Raw genomic sequence first — 16,567 nt, 5'->3', positions numbered from 1 at the left:
GTATTTAAATAATTAATTTATTTATAAGCGTAAAAATTATTAAAAAAGTGTTACTTATTAAAAAAAAAATTAATATAAAATTAATATTGTAAATATAATAAATTGTGAAAAAAAGAAAATTTTGTCTTGTGCGAATATTTTAGTAGAGAAAATTGGAATACGATATATTCAAAAATGTAAACTTGTTTCGAACAGAATAAAGATTCCTCCGAATGCTGGAGAAGTAATGCGCCAGAAAATTTCTTATAATGATTGCTTATGATGATAGAACACCGCTACGAGTTCATAATTCTTTCCCGGGGCGCCGAAATAACGAGCGCAAGTCAACGAATCCACCGGTAATATGGAAAAAGGAAGCCGGAGAAAGAAGTCTGCGCCGAGAAAAAAAGCTCGCGGCGAAAGTAAAATTCAAAGTCAATTTACTCTCGACAATCACCGCGATCACGGCGGTAGTGACTGTGTATTAAGTATTAAAAAGCCTTTCTGTGATTCTCAAATCACCCCAAGTTACTTACTTTTACGTACGATTCATAGACAAATTCACCCAATCGATCGACTTTCTCATGATTAAGAGTCGATTTTCTTCTCTGCGCTAGCAAGCATACAACTATAATATTATAATGTGCTTATAATGTTATACGTTAAAATAATGCATGTCACGGACTGCATTTACAGAACAATCATAGAAATTAAAACGGATCGAAATAAACTGAAATCATCGTTGTTTATATATTCCGTTTCTGTGTTTGATATTTTACATGTCATCAAATCATGAAGATTATGACAGCTTAATAGGCGATATTGTGTCCTAATATAAAATGCAAAAATACGCGGAAATGAAAGATTAATTGTAAGTTATATGCGCGACCGCAATCATTTCGAGTGCACATACACCCATTTCCGGTCGCAATATAATGTTTTTTTTTTTTTATGTGAGATTGTTGCGTCAAGAAAAAGAGAGGGATCATTCTCTTCCTCCTTTTACGACGGTCAAAACTACTACGACCGGAGAAACAGCAGCAGTCTATTTCCGATTTCCCTTTCGCTGCCATTTTTCTGCCGTTGCCATGTATTTATGCTCTCTCTATCGTCGTTTTATGCTCTTTAAGCAGAACAGGAAGACATTGTTATTGCATTATTTTTTTTTTTTTCATATTGAAAGCCTTTATTTATTTTGTTTTCACGCTCACTGGCTGTCTTTGCTTTATGTCGGGATGTCATAATTAAAATGTATTCTTCACTAGCTTAAGAGTCTTTTCTCTTTTTTAGCAAAGAGAATAGAATTCGCTCTTTACTTTTGCTATATTCATCTCTTTTATGCGAAGTCCTCTGTTAGCTTTACCTCGCTTTTGCGATAAAACATATTATTATATAATATATATTATCTATTGTATCAATATAAATAAAATTTACAAAAATGGACAAAGAAAAAAACTTCTTTCTCAATAATTTTATTTATATTAATAAGGTGAAATGCGGAATAAGATATATTTTTTAACAATGTTACTAAGTACTTGAACATGGTGAGCATTTTACTAAGCGCAGGAAAGTGTTTGATATGTTAAAATCTGTATTATTATACTGTAAGCAAATTACGTATAATCACAACGCAACGTTTAATAGCAAGCAGTAAATCATTTTAAAAATTAATGGCTTTTATAAAATACGGTATTTTTTAAAATCATATTTGAAAAATTCATGACGAGATCATACGCAATTGTAAAAATAATGAGCGTAATATTTGAACCGTTAAAATCTCTCTATTGCTTTAATTTATTATAGATATCTCAAATAACAGACCAAATTACTAAAACATTATATAAAACTAATAATTAACATTTAAATTACAATAGCGCAATTTTTTTCACTTATCGATTTCGCTTTTTACAAAAAACTAAGAAATGGAAATGGTAGTGTATAACAGTTATTTACAGAATAATATTGATTTATTGTCAGACAAGCTATAATCTGCTAAACATTTAAGTAAACACTTATATATGAATGTTTCCATATTGATTAATAATCATCTAATTTAAATTTGTGAGAACAAATATTTGTAATAGAATTTGACATTTTTTATGTAAAAGAAATTAAACTTAGATATAAAAATATTGTATAAAAATTAAATAAAATTTAATAGCCATTTCTTAGATAAAACATAAAGAACGTTTTATTTTGTTAAAACATTTCAATATACATATATAACTTATTGTTGTAATAAAATAGAATATTTTCTTCTCATATTGTGTATTTATGTGTGTTTCTGAATAAACTGAATATAAAAATAATAACAACAACAAACAATCATGCTTCTGTAAACACAAAGAAATCAATGACTTTTGTGTACAATGGTCTTGTAGATCGGAATCTTGATCGGAATTGGCTTTTCTACCGGTACGGGCACGTGTTTCACCACATGAAACGGTACCGGTTTCTCTATCTTAACCGGAATTATTTTCTCGACGGGCGTTGGTACTTTTTTCTCGACTGTCTTAATTATTTGCTTCTCTACCTAGAAAGACAGAATAATTTCAGCGAGAGCAGATAATAACAAATGATTTTACTCTGTCAGATAAAAGCTAATTATCGTGCCACAGCGTGCAATCACCTCATATGGTACGGGCTTTGGAATCACCACGGTAACAGGATAAGGTTGTGGAACTGTCTGCACCACTGGATGAGGAATACTAATCGGGACCTTTTTGATCGTCGGTATTCCTATGTAAAAAACACAAATTATATTCCAAATATAACGTTTAATAATTAGTTAATAAAATAGCAATAAAATAATGCAATAAACTTAATTCAAATATATATGTATATGTTTTACATATTAGTTTTATTGTTTTCTAATCTTTATTATCTTTTAATCTTAATATAATTATTGATTTTTTATTGATATTACATCCTTATAAAAAAATTTTTTTGACTTTTAAATTTTTAAATTATTTTCTATTTTTATAAATCAATGAATTTCTAATATTTTTTTTATTAAGATGCAATTTTTTTTAACATAATGTTAATAATATGTAAATGTAGTAGAATATAATAATAGAATTAACGCAATTTATATTACCAATGTGTTTAACAACAGGAATTACTTTAACTCCATGAAAATTGCTAGTGTCCGAATGCCAACCACTAATGTCATTTAAAAGGGGCGATTGATCTCCCAAAAAATCTAAGGAATGGCTTCCTAAAAAAATTTAGAATTATGCTTTAGCATTTATAACGAGATATTTAAACAATCAACAAATTGTCATATCAAGCGATGCGGTAGCGTCACGACGCCAAGTACTATAATTACTGAAAATTTGATATCTAGCTATACTATTATCAATTTTACTTAACTTATACACAAAAAATGCATTTTAGAGATAAATTGTGCAATTAATAAGTAACCAAACATAAATGTTCAAACCTGTTCCTCCCAGATTAAAAGTTCCCAAATCATGATGGTCTATAGAGATTTCTCCTAGTGTAAGCTCACCTCCGCCATAATTTCCAAAGCCCCAGTTGGAACTATAGGAACAAGCGACAATTCCCAACAGCACAATCTTAAACATAATAAACGTCACCAATACCGCAAAAAATATAAAGCATCTCTACTATTATCGATTTCTCGGGAGAAATCAATTGTTGTACAGATCGCACAGAAAACGCGTTTTATCAATTCACTTAAAATCCTAAATAATTTTAAAGATATTAATTGTTAAATTTACGAGCTTTTGCATATCTTATTACCTAACCGAGACGGGCGTTTACGTACAATTTTTTTCATTGCTTAGCTAAGATATTTATATCTCTATCGTCCACATCAATAAGTAGATCTACTCGGAAAAGATTCATTTTGTCATCACCTTATATACCGCTTGAACAGAGAAACAAGCAACCCCACTATTCGTTGGTCTCCCATACCTTCACAAAATGCCATAGATAGCTCGATTATGGAACCAATCGGTTGCAGTGATAAGTACGAACGTTACGTAACGTTTAATATATAATTCCTGAGAAAGAATAGACTTTACGTAATTATATAAGATCATATAAAATAACATATGATAACTTATGTAATTTTTTATGATCATATATAATAATATCCGAAATTTGGCGCAATATGATCTTATCCAATTCATATATCGCGCCAAATTTCAGATTTAATTATATATGATCTTATATAATTACACAAATCCATTTTTTCTCGGGTTGTTAATAATTAATTGTTATTATATATTTTTAATTGCTATTATATACCTTCTAATTACTTTATTCTTTTATTAGATTTCTACACTGGATTTTTCCTTATATAATTGTTAATTATAGATATGTAATTTTCTAATAACACTATGTATATAATAATGTTCAGCGCGAATTCAAACATTTGTGCTTTTAAAAATTTGATGAAATAAAATGTAGACATAGCATTCTATATTTATTCAAGCAAACCATTTTAATTTTTTTACACTGCATATAAATATTGCATAAATTATTTCTTACTTTTATTGGCTTCTAATTATATTATAGTAATGCAAGAATCATTAGTCATTAGATTTATCTTGTTAAAAGCAATCACAACATTGTCAATGTTGTGGATGATTTATTATATGCAATTATAAAGATTTTGCAAATGAATTGCAAGCAATTCAATCTATCTAATGACTACTTTCCATAAGGAAATTTCTAGTGCTTTTATTTAAAATTACAGTGAGAGCTTATTACGAGTGCCTCTCGCTTTTGACGCGCTTGTAACATGCGAATTGTATATATGTATTGTATTATATATAATATATATTGTAATAACATGCGCCCCTAACACTAATATTTGTTCGAGTTTTATTACTTCTACCAATATATATATATAGTTTACCCTTTTATTAAAATACTAAAAATAACCACATATGATAATATTCAATGAGTTGATAAAAGATAATCACACACATGTTTAGTTTTCTAAATATAATTTTGAAAATAAATAATAAGTTAAGAAATTAAATATTTTAGAAACAAAAAAAAAGATGATATAAAATAGAATATAATTTTTACACATCCCAAAAATAATAATTAAATTAAACAGATAATAAATAAAATTAATTAATTATTAATTAACTAAAATAAATGTTTGTCGTCTGCGTTGTTATACATAAGTTATAGCTAGCTTTCTAATTTAAAGCTCACTTTCGTTGCTCATTATTATTGAAAATACTGGGGAAAGTAGTTTTTAATTGCATTTAAACAAGATCGTTAACTTAATTTATTAAATTACCCTAGCATTTTCTGAGATACGTACGAAACTAGCAAAGAACATATTGACAAAAGATGTTTATTAAATGAAAACAACAAAAAATAGTTTTATAAGCCTTTTATTGAAAAACAACAAAACAATAACTTTTAAAAACACTAGTTTAACAATACACCAGTTACGCCGATGTTCATACAATGCTCGCTTAAACATATATACAAGAAATAAATCGTAGTCGATAAGCATTCGACTAGTGTAACAAAACATGAACTGTTTTTCGTAAGTTTTCTCCTATTGATAGCGAGATAATTTTATAGGAGTTAAAAATATGAATACAGGTATCAATATAGTACTTCGTTTCGGTCCAATTCAACTGGTTTTTAAGCAACGATTTTCTCATCACAAGAAAATAACATTCTATCACGTAAGATTTGGATGAATAGTTTGTAATAGTGTGAGTAGATTAATCCTAAGCAATCCTGATATTTAAAATATTTAAATATTCGTAATTATTTATCAAAAATCCCTATTTGTATGTACGATTGACCACTTTCTCGGCCCTTCTATCACAAATCACAATTTTTTTAAGATAAATGTTTTAACATATCTAGAGTTTAATCTATACAAAATCCGTTATTTGAAAGACATGCATTGCTAAGGATTATCTCTAACTCGTGTGATAATATATCGTGCTTCTTTTTCCCTTAGACACACATTAATGCTTTTTCGCGTGATGATAAATGGTCTTATAAACGGGAATTTTGATGGGATACGGCTTCACGACTGGAACAGGAATATGTTTCTCGATCGTGATGGGAACCGGCTTCTCGACAGGTACCGGTATGTGCTTCTCTACAGGATAAGGAACCTTCTTTTCTACCGGAACCGCAACTGTCTTCACTACTTGTATAGGAATATGCTTTGGTACAGGAACATGGACAGGATAAGGTTGCGGAACACCAATCGCTACCGGATGCGGCACGGCTATCGGCACTGATTTTGGAACCGGTACACCTGAAAGAAATTTATTCGACGCTATTAAAAGATATTTTTTTTTGATATAAATGATAAAGCAAGCAGAAAAATATTTGAACCTTTTTGATCTGTTGAAATTCATACAGAAAAAAAAGCTCAATATATAGATTGAGCTTTTTATATAATATTAAAAACAATTGTATCTTTTTACAATGCCACTTACTAGCAATATCAAAAATAATAATAATAATCTAATTATGGACTTAAAACTTTTTTTTTATTATTACATAATTAATAAATAGACACAATAGATTTTTTTAGTATTATAACTTCTGCTTCTATGTAAATTTTAAATATTGTTTGCAAAGTTTTTAGGAAAAAACGAAAGCAAGAATACTTTACCGATGTGTTTATAAACCGGTACAGCTATGGGCTTTGTCACTTCGACGTGTTCGGACACGGGAACACTGTGAACGTAATTATGCCCGCTGTCCAGCGAGATTCCATGGCTGCCTTCATCGCTGCCAGCTTCGTATCCACCACCGGAAGAAAAATCTTGATGACCACTGTCAAAACCGCTGGACGATTCTAAATGCCCGCTGGAACCACCACTAAAACCACCACCTCCTTGACCGCCTCCATAATCACTGCCCCCATAGCTACCTCCGTAGCTACTTCCGTAACTTCCTCCGTAACCACCATCATAACCGCTGCCGGAAGTACCAGAAATCGCTTGATCGGATCGATCGATTGCGTCCTGGATTTGGAATATTTGCATCATATAGTGTCTACCATCTTGGTCCACGATCACCGGCGTGGCCGTAACCAAAGACACCAGAGAAAGAAGCACCTGCGTTCCGTACAAAACGTATAATTATCAAAGATAAGAAATGCATAGTAATTTATGAGAAATATAATAATAAATATAAGTATAAATTTAAAGAAATATTAATATAAATATTAAAGGTATTATTTGTTACAAAAAATTAGGAATTTATAAAATTAAAAAATTAGGAATTAATAAAATTAAATCAATGCAGACCAGATGTTGACAAAAAATTTCTACGTAATTTTACGATCCAATTTTAGTTCGACATAAGTCTTATCATATTTTTAATTATCACCACAATTGATGCCGTACTTACGATTCTATTCATGTTCGAGCACGTATATTTCGACCACTACTGGTAGTGCAGTCTCTTGTGCGACTGATACATGTTCGGCTATTTCTCGTCTTAATATACCGTGGGGCCTTTCACTGTGATTTTGTTTCACTTCGTACACTACAGTAAATCACACCCACCAGTTGCAATTACACACACACACACACACACACACACACACACACAAATAGCAATTTAGTCGCAAAACACGATAGACCAATTTTAGCGTACGCAGGCGCGCTAATTTTTAACCAGCATGGGAAGAGAGCATAACGAATGTGTGGACGATGCATCCAGATGCACATAGTACACTAATTTTTTATTATTATGGTAATTATCAGGATAAAATAGCTTAAGTGTACTGATGATCTAATGCACGCGATTTTCCCTGAAACTTCCAAGAAACTCCATTATTTAATTTTCTTCAAAAAAAAATATATGTATATATGAAAATTAGTTTTATATTTTTAAATTTAATATAATTGTATTTATGTAACATTTTTTTATATAGAATACCGATTAAATTGTCAGATTTTAAGCTTTAAAGATATGATTAATGTATAATTTATACTTTGATAGAGATATTTTAAAATAACTATCCCCCAAATATAAATGTTTGACGTTTTCAAATCTATAATAAAAACTGAATATGATAAAACAATATAAAAATAAAAAAAAAATGCTTTCACACATTTAATTTAATCGAACTCGGAAGAGAAATGAAATTGCTTTATTAAGCTGTGACCATTTCCGAAGAATCAAAATTAAATTGCAACTCATATAATAATTAATCACATGCGAATTATTTAAAGACATAATTGTAAAACATATTAAGGACATATTATTAAACATTTCTAGAAATCTTTGACCAATCTGACGCTTCAGTTAATCGTTAATTTAAATCGTCTTTATTATAATCTCATATGATAACACGTCCGCGGAAATTACGCGGAAATGAAAGGAAGTGAACGTCCACATAATGCGCGTAAGATACATTATACATCATAGTGTAGCTATATACTAATCTATTATATACAGACTCTCAATAACTTTCTATATAGCCTTTCAAATTAAATATGACAACAAAAAATTGACACAAAATTATTTAAACGTTTTGCAGATTATTTATACGTTAAAAAACATAGTACAATCAAAAATAGAAGATGATTTCTCGTGTAAAAATAAATCGAAAATTAAGAAAAAAACTTTTTTGTACAAAAGTTTTTTTTCGAGAAAAATTATTTTTTTGATTTTCACGAATAATGTTTTTGTTTGATTTTTAGAGAATTAATATGTACATCAAAGTTAGTGCAAGATAAAAAGAGATAAAAGATTAATTCATTTACATTTATAAAACGTTACTTAATTTTCAAAATATGACATTCTTTTAAAGGTAAATAAGATCATATTAAGAAGAATAATAGAATATATGCATTATGAGAAAAAAAACGCATATAAATGCTATTTTATACATACTTTCATGTAGTAATAATCGATTTTTTTATCGTAAAGAATGCAATAGTTTTATGGAAAGAAACGCGCGTAAAACAAAAAAGAAAAAAATAAAAAGTTTAAAATTATTATGAAACTATTTTTACATTTTTTATTTGTTTCTATTATTAATTAATTTTATTATTACATAATATATCTCTAATTTAACAAACGTATAATAACATAGAAATAATATATTACATGTAATACAAACAATTTTCTTTATTAAATAAGATTGTTATTTGGCAATAAATAAACAACACATATATACATCTCTCAACAACTATATCAAAATACTACAACTATAAACAAAATCGGCGCTATAGGAAAATGCGTACAAAAAAATAAACATTGGCCTCTCGTATTATCAACAACGACGAATCTCTTGTTTGGCAGTATCTATAACTCCGGAGAAGTAATAGTGGCGAGCTTGCTACAGTGTCACACTCAACATCGTCTAGTTTCACGAATATGCTTCACGAAACAAAAATTATTCGTGTCTCTCTGAAGTCTCATTTAATTATTATAACACTTAATATACTCGACGACGGCGGTGTTTCCTCGTTCTCCGGTGGAAGATATGTTTGTAGACTGGTATATAAATCGGATATGGCTTCTCTATTGGAACAGGCACATGTTTCTCTATAGTTATTGGCATCAGCTTTTCCACGGGTACTGGTACGATTTTCTCTATCGGATACGGCACCTTCTTCTCGACCGGAATCGCGATGGTTTTCACGATCGGTACAGGGATAGGCTGGGCAACTGGAACTTGAACAGGATAGGGCTGAGCAACAGTTACTGCTACAGGATGAGGCACGTGAATTGGCACGGGCTGCGCCACTGGAACTCCTGTATTTCCAAGACAAATAATGATTTACTACATTTATTATACAAAGGAGATAAAAGGCAATCAAAAGCCAGCGCGGTAATTTGTGCGCATATGTTTTATTACAATTAAATTACATTAATATTTTGACTATGTGATAGACAAAATCACAAAAAACGATTTTTTTATACTTGTAATAAGGTAATAATTATGATATAATATTATCTAATATGCTTTCTTTCTCTATCTCTTTCTTTCTTTTTCTAACCATATATATAATATATGTATATATTTTAATGATAAATAACAATTTGAAATTGAATATAGATAAAAAAAATTGAACATTAAAAGAGATTTAAAAAAAAAATCTGTATTGTATGCACTTACAATTAAGAAAATGCACTGGGGAAGTGCACTGTGAAGTATAAAACTAGTTACATAGCAAAATTTCGTAATATATATATTTTAGCATTCAAACGGAACTTCTTTTTTGCGTGTCGACTAAATAAATAAGAATTTTCTCGTAGATACTATTCTCTCTCTTTCACAGATGATTTAAAATGCAGGATTAAGTATCCGATATGATGCATTTCCTTGTTCCGTTTTTTAATGAGATTTATTCATTATATAAGTTGCCGTCAATTAATTATAAATACTGATTTTAACGATTTATTATCTCTAATAAAAAAATATACTATTTGCATTCAATTATTTATATAAAATTAACAAACTTTTATATGGATTCTATGCTGTTGATTATGTATTAAATAGCATTATTAATGATACAAAAATTCCTTGTTTGTCTTATGTCATTATAATATTAAACAATTATTATTTTAATTATTAATTGTATGTGTGTATTTGTGCTATTATTAGAAAACAAGATTTTAATCGTCATTTTCTAGTATTTTAAATAATTTATTATTTGTTTAAAATATTTTGTTATTTAATCTATTTTACACTATAGTTTGTGGAATCTTACCAATGTTCTTTACGATTGGCACTATCATTGGCTTCGTAACTTCTACGTGTTTGCTAATCGATATAGGTTGAGAGTATGTATGAACATTTTCCATATTTAATTTTTGATCTAATTTTATGTGAAGACCGCCGTTATTTCCATAAGAGGAAAGCGATCCAAAAGGTGAGAAATCTTGACGAATCTGTGCGTTATTGGCGCTGGAGCTATAATTTGTAGCTCCATAATTAGACACTCTATGAAGATATAATAATTAGTAACAACATAATGAGGCGTCCAATTTTAGAAAATAATAATTACGAATATCAAATTTTCTTATTACGTCCTTACTTACCCATGCCATCTAGAATTACTCCCTGTAAAAGTAGCAAACGTTGTTTTTGTTAATAAACATATAACGAGTACCTGAATGGAGAGAAAATAATTGAATTAATATCTTTTTATTTTAATCAATTTCTATTTTTAATATAACATCAATTTTCTGAAAATTAGTAAAATAAAACATAAAAAATAATAAATTTAAAAAATTTTTATTTATTAATACAAAGGTTTTTATTATAAAAAAACGTAACACATCTATCACATTATCTATCTTTTCATAAAAAAACAGTAATACATTAATACATAAATGGAGATTACAAAAACAGATTTTAAGCATGTAAGATTTTTTTTCCAGCAATTCTTTATCAATATTATTTCTTATTTTAAAGAATATCATCTTTATATATATGTTTTTTATATAATGTTTTATTATATATTAAAAATTTATAAAATAAATTTCAAGATACAAATTTAAGTATATCACTTATTTTTCTACAGTTACGTCAAAACTCTCAATAACTTAGTTCTATGACAAATGTGCAAGCAAAGTAAAAGAACGTGACAAACACATCTTTATTCGCGAGCAAACATTTAGGTAGAAACGTCCGTCAAGGTATTCTTTCCTTTCTTCGGCAACACGTCAAACTTGAATCATCACTTGCCGCATCGAGATATCCGATATCTACAAAGCGCTACCGTTGTATCAGACGAAAGTATGGAAATATCGACAATCACTTTCGCCTATTGTTCGTCGTAAAGCCGGAACTCGCGCGCGAACCGGGCGGACGCGCCATGAATCTCCGCTTCCGCGATTCCCACGCGCACCGCGTTCCGGACGCGGGCGGACCCTATCCGTCTTTTTCTACTTACTGAGGACAGACGGTGCATTTTTCAGAACACGTCGCGATGAGATACGAGCGTGAACGGGACAACGAATAGAATACTGCGGATTGATTCCGATGGACCATCCGTTTCTATATATAACGCTTTCTCCCTCTCCCCTACTCATCCGGAGAGACGAGTCCATGAGAGATGTCTCTCGTGGAAACTAGACTCGTATGCCTACGCCTATATGCGATTAACAAATCAGAAACTCTGTTGAGCTTACTAGATCGAAACTTGATATTAAATCCAGTCAACCGAAGTAAGAACATGTTTTTCTGATCCGATCGCGAACTACATCGCAACGGATGCTGCAAAATATTGTACCAGTGATCCTCAATCGGACTGCTGGAAAATTGTGTGACATCATAACTAAAAAAAATGACTAATAAATTATATAATAATATTAAAGAGGTCAATAATATTAAAATAATAATATAAAAAATGATGCAAATGTATATTACAGATATATGTGTGGAGATTCAATGATGATGAATAACTTGCATAGAAAGCTATAAGTTTACAGAAAGCAAATTAATCTCAGCAAAAATTTGAATTAATAGAACAAAATCTAAATTGGCTAAAAATAAATAAAATCTGCAAAATATTATCGATCAAAATGCACGAAGCAGTTGCAATGATTGCCTACAATGATTGAACAGTGGTTCGAAAAGATTCGACATGATTTTTTGTGGATTGTTTATTCCGATTATTAGATAGATCTTATGGCACATAGATGCAATAAAATTCAGTGATCTATTATAAATACTACTGAAAAATGAAATGAATAACGAACGATTGGTGAACACGATAAGCGTTTGTATGAAATGGTCGTCATTTTATATATGCTCGCAAACGAATGAAAGTAATTTTCTCTTCGCCAAACGTTTTTTGTTCCTTCTCTTGTGCTATATCTGTAACAACCACGCGCAATAAAATAAAAATTATACGCGCACTGAATTTCTGCAACGAAGTGCAGTTCATTGTGCACACGCTTTACACGTCTTATCTTGCAATAGTTCTTGTACGAGCGAAAGAGAAACTATTTCTCTATTCAATTAGGAATAAAACATATTTTTCTAATTATGAAGATTAATATTTTTTTTTTAATATGTCAGTGCAATATACTTGTGTAAAACTTTCATTTATAAGTGCAAAAAGCCATTATTAATCAATAATCTAACTACATAATGACTAAGTAATGTTGTATTTATAGATGTATATATTTTGAATTATCCCGTGCATAATAAAATTATATTATATATCAAGTTTATCAAATTATTTGATAAAATATGTATGTATACAGGGTGCGGCATTTATAGTGACGCGGGCATATTTTTCGGAAACGAAGTGAGATATCAAAAAATGTTTCAGACAAAAGTTGCATGATTTCGAAGGGGCCACATGATAAAAATATGGATTTGACCTTAAGTGGTCTTTTCAAGGTGAGGTCAATGTGGTCGATGTTTTCTTAAATAGAACTCCCAATTTTTTATTACATATTCTTATAGCTTATCCCAAAAGCTTTCCATATGTAATAAAAAATGGGAAGTTCCATTTAAGAAAACATCGACCACATTGACCTCACCTTGAAAAGACTACTTAAGGTCAAATCCATATTTTTATCATGTGGCCCCCTCGAAACCATGCAACTTTCGTCCGAAACATTTTTTGATATCTCACCTCGTTTCCGAAAAATATGCCCGCGTCACTATAAATGCCGCACCCTGTATATATATGTATATATAAGTTATTCATAACTTTAGAATGTAAAAATAAATTTGTTCGATTGATTTTTCCATAGAAAAGTTACAAAAGAATAGATTTGCAAATAAAAAATCAATGGCTTTATTATATAAATTTCAAGAATTATACACACGAACAGAATTATATACAGGGTGTTTCTTAATAAGTGAAAAGTATTGCAGTGATGGATTTAGGATACAAAAATAAGAAAAGAAGTTTATATAAACATATAATGACTTTGTTTCCAAGTTACAGCCTGTTTTATTTTCCAATATTTCCAACTTTTCCACATACAAAAGTCTAGTTCTGACTGCATTACCATCGGAAAATCTATATATGAGATGCATGTCTGCCATTTCATTGTTTGACAAAGCTATAATTTTTACTTTAAACGTAAACTATTGCGTTAATAGCGCTAATGTACGATACGAATACTTTACTTTCACTGAGTACAAGATACGAACCGTACCTCTTACAATACATATAACACGTTTTGGTTTAACGTAACATGTAAACATGTTTATGTTTATAGATTAGCAAGACCTCAAATTTTTCAAATCTTGCAAATAAACAGCAAACCGATAATCAAGTATGCTGTTTTAATTCTGTTAGAAAATAAAACAGGTCGTAACTCGGAAATAAGGTCATATCAGATATATATTTATATGAACTTCCTTTCTTATTTTTGTATCTTAAATCCACCTCTGCAATAGTTCCCACTTATTAGGAAACACCCTGTATATTAGATATGCAGCATGTAACGGTGGCGTCTTATCATTTACTAAGAGATATTAATAACCGTATCGCCTGACTTTTACGTTAATGTATGCTATAAAAAAATCAGGTTGAAGCTAAATTCCAGTGAGAGTGGCTCGCACACGCAATAATAAAGGAAAGTAAATAAAACTGGGTGAAGGAGAAGCTAACAAAAAGACCGCGGAAAAGCTAAAAAAAGTACAACCGATGAAAGTATTATCCGGTTTGATGTGAAAGGTGTAGAGCTCGATCATTATAACGGCAGCATCTTCTCTACTTGCCGCAATAGTAAGGATCCAGAAAGAATAATTGATTTCGTTTAACAATAATCGCAATCTCTATGCTCATTGAGCAATGTCTGAAGATCGTGTGGTCATTCAAATATTTTCTTCGATTTTAATTCGGTTTAAATGCTTTTCCAAAGAACGCAAGCAACTCTCTTTTTTCATCACTTAACCTACCACGCAATGTTAAAAATAATTATATATCATTTAAGACAGTTGTATATTTATATCAGTTGTACAGCTTATGTTAAAAAATAAAAAATAAAAAAAGGTTCATACATTTCTCTGAAGCAAATATCGTCTTTTGCGCTTATAATTTAGACCATAATGTAAACATATACATATATACTGCATCTTTATATCGGCTAGATATATTCATACAAAGTACGAACATATTTAGAAAGTTCTTGTTATATAAATATTATATACATATTACGTATATAATATTGCCTACATATTATTATTAATTATAATAAGTTAATTGGTAATATTAATTTGCTATCAATCATAATATCAGTTTCATATTGTGTGTATATGTGAATAATATCTTTAAAAAATTTTTTGAAAACTATTTTTAAAGGTTATTTTTAATATTTTTATTTGAGTAATGTTTATGTTCGATATTTGATAGTGAAAGTGACACGTCCAAGCAGATTTGGCTGCCACACGCTTGACATTAAAAAAATCTATTAAAATACGCAATCTCTGTGATAGTAGTCTTTTAAGATATTGAATTATTGTTGCAAACTCGAGAGAGTTACAATGTATTACAATTTTCTTTGTTTTTTAAAATCAAAAGATATGTTTTTATTGACACTGCAAGCAAGTAGAAGGCTGATTGAAATTTAGATCCTGACATAATGTCATTTAATTTATGTTGGATTTATTTTTATTTGCGTGTTTTTCTCTGCTTTGTGGAATCGTCATTAATATTATGAGGATGTAATTGTCATTTATTTTTTCAGTGCCAAAAATTCGAAAAATAGCTATTTATTATTCTTGCGAATAATCGAAGAGGGAACGATAGAAGAGTACAGCAGCCCAAAGGACACGAAAAGAGTGTGACTTAGATTGAACGACTTTCTTCCGCCGTAATTGCATGTGGTTCATAAAACTATGGCAGCATCATAAGAATGACAGCCAACACGTGAGAGAGAGAGAGAGAAAACTATGAATAACTAAGAAAGGAAAAGGCGAGTGAAAGGATCTAGATATGTTCTCCGGATGTGTGCACTCGTAGATTTGGCGAGGCGGAATACGCCCAGGGATACCTGAGATGTGGCAGGATGCAATACATAGGTACTTGATTTCAACGTCACGTTCTACATAACCGAACACTCAGACTTTATTTCCATTGTTCAGCCAATTCTTTCGGAAATGATACTGGAACTTTCACTATCTGTTTTCTATATATAGAAGAGACATATTCTCACAATCAGTGGTGGAATAGATTAGAAATTTGAGAAGCAAATCTAAGCGAATCTTTTTGTGCAACTTGAGATATTTAAAGTAGAAAAGATTTAAAGATTAAAAAGTAAAATTATTACAGTAAATTATGTAAATTAATAAGCACAAATTAATGTGAGCATTTATTTATTGACGACTTTATTGCCAAATGCTGATAAACATATACATAATGTAAAAAATTAAGTAAATTGATTGATTATAAACTCATAAAATAAACCGTGTAAATAATTTTTATTGGTGAAGAGTCTTTATGCATAATAATCTTACAAGAAAGAGAGAGAGAATATATTTATAAAACTAATATAAATGCTTTTTTATGTATACCATCACCATAAATGTATAATATATGCCTGTATTAATATATGCAAAATGTAACATTATAAAATAATTTCAACCCCAGGGATGATGAACCGGTTTTTGTAAACTTGCTTGCTG

At 29.8% G+C, this 16,567-nt stretch overlaps 3 protein-coding genes across 3 annotated transcripts; all 3 read right to left on the bottom strand.

The window, feature by feature from the left end:
- Nucleotides 1-2,202: 2,202 nt before the first annotated feature.
- LOC115233838 lies at nucleotides 2,203-3,781 on the bottom strand. Its single transcript, XM_029804441.1, has 5 exons — nucleotides 3,770-3,781; nucleotides 3,422-3,557; nucleotides 3,077-3,196; nucleotides 2,609-2,718; nucleotides 2,203-2,512 (listed from the first exon to the last, which is right to left on the bottom strand). Exons 1-5 carry the CDS (start codon nucleotides 3,779-3,781, stop codon nucleotides 2,330-2,332), a joined length of 561 nt encoding a protein of 186 aa, XP_029660301.1. The 3' UTR covers nucleotides 2,203-2,329.
- Nucleotides 3,782-5,954: 2,173 nt separating this feature from the next.
- LOC115233896 (rRNA 2'-O-methyltransferase fibrillarin-like) lies at nucleotides 5,955-7,371 on the bottom strand. Its single transcript, XM_029804530.1, has 3 exons — nucleotides 7,360-7,371; nucleotides 6,617-7,064; nucleotides 5,955-6,253 (listed from the first exon to the last, which is right to left on the bottom strand). The coding sequence occupies exons 1-3, from the start codon at nucleotides 7,369-7,371 to the stop codon at nucleotides 5,955-5,957; spliced, it is 759 nt and encodes a 252-aa protein (XP_029660390.1).
- Nucleotides 7,372-9,080: 1,709 nt separating this feature from the next.
- LOC115233832 (zinc finger protein 512B-like) lies at nucleotides 9,081-12,230 on the bottom strand. Its single transcript, XM_029804436.1, has 4 exons — nucleotides 11,868-12,230; nucleotides 11,011-11,081; nucleotides 10,680-10,912; nucleotides 9,081-9,720 (listed from the first exon to the last, which is right to left on the bottom strand). The coding sequence occupies exons 1-4, from the start codon at nucleotides 11,883-11,885 to the stop codon at nucleotides 9,401-9,403; spliced, it is 642 nt and encodes a 213-aa protein (XP_029660296.1). The 5' UTR covers nucleotides 11,886-12,230; the 3' UTR covers nucleotides 9,081-9,400.
- Between the last annotated feature and the right edge of the window lie 4,337 nt (nucleotides 12,231-16,567).

Source organism: Formica exsecta, unplaced genomic scaffold (genome assembly GCF_003651465.1).
Source record: "Formica exsecta isolate Colony F162 unplaced genomic scaffold, ASM365146v1 scaffold191, whole genome shotgun sequence".
In the NCBI taxonomy this organism is placed as follows: Eukaryota; Metazoa; Arthropoda; class Insecta; order Hymenoptera; family Formicidae; genus Formica; species Formica exsecta.
Note: the sequence above shows the minus strand (reverse complement) of the source record. Positions and strands in the feature narration are given on the sequence as shown.

What these genes read in the sequence shown, in the direction of transcription:
- LOC115233832 (XM_029804436.1), bottom strand. An exon ending in AGTAATTCTAGATGGCATGG is followed by an intron (nt 10,913 to 11,010) that starts GTAAGTAAGGAC and finishes ATATCTTCATAG; the next exon opens with AGTGTCTAATTATGGAGCTA. An exon ending in GCCAATCGTAAAGAACATTG is followed by an intron (nt 9,721 to 10,679) that starts GTAAGATTCCAC and finishes TTGGAAATACAG; the next exon opens with GAGTTCCAGTGGCGCAGCCC.
- LOC115233896 (XM_029804530.1), bottom strand. An exon ending in ACCGGTTTATAAACACATCG is followed by an intron (nt 6,254 to 6,616) that starts GTAAAGTATTCT and finishes AATTTCTTTCAG; the next exon opens with GTGTACCGGTTCCAAAATCA.
- LOC115233838 (XM_029804441.1), bottom strand. An exon ending in TTTTAATCTGGGAGGAACAG is followed by an intron (nt 3,197 to 3,421) that starts GTTTGAACATTT and finishes AAATTTTTTTAG; the next exon opens with GAAGCCATTCCTTAGATTTT. An exon ending in TCCTGTTGTTAAACACATTG is followed by an intron (nt 2,719 to 3,076) that starts GTAATATAAATT and finishes TTTTTTACATAG; the next exon opens with GAATACCGACGATCAAAAAG.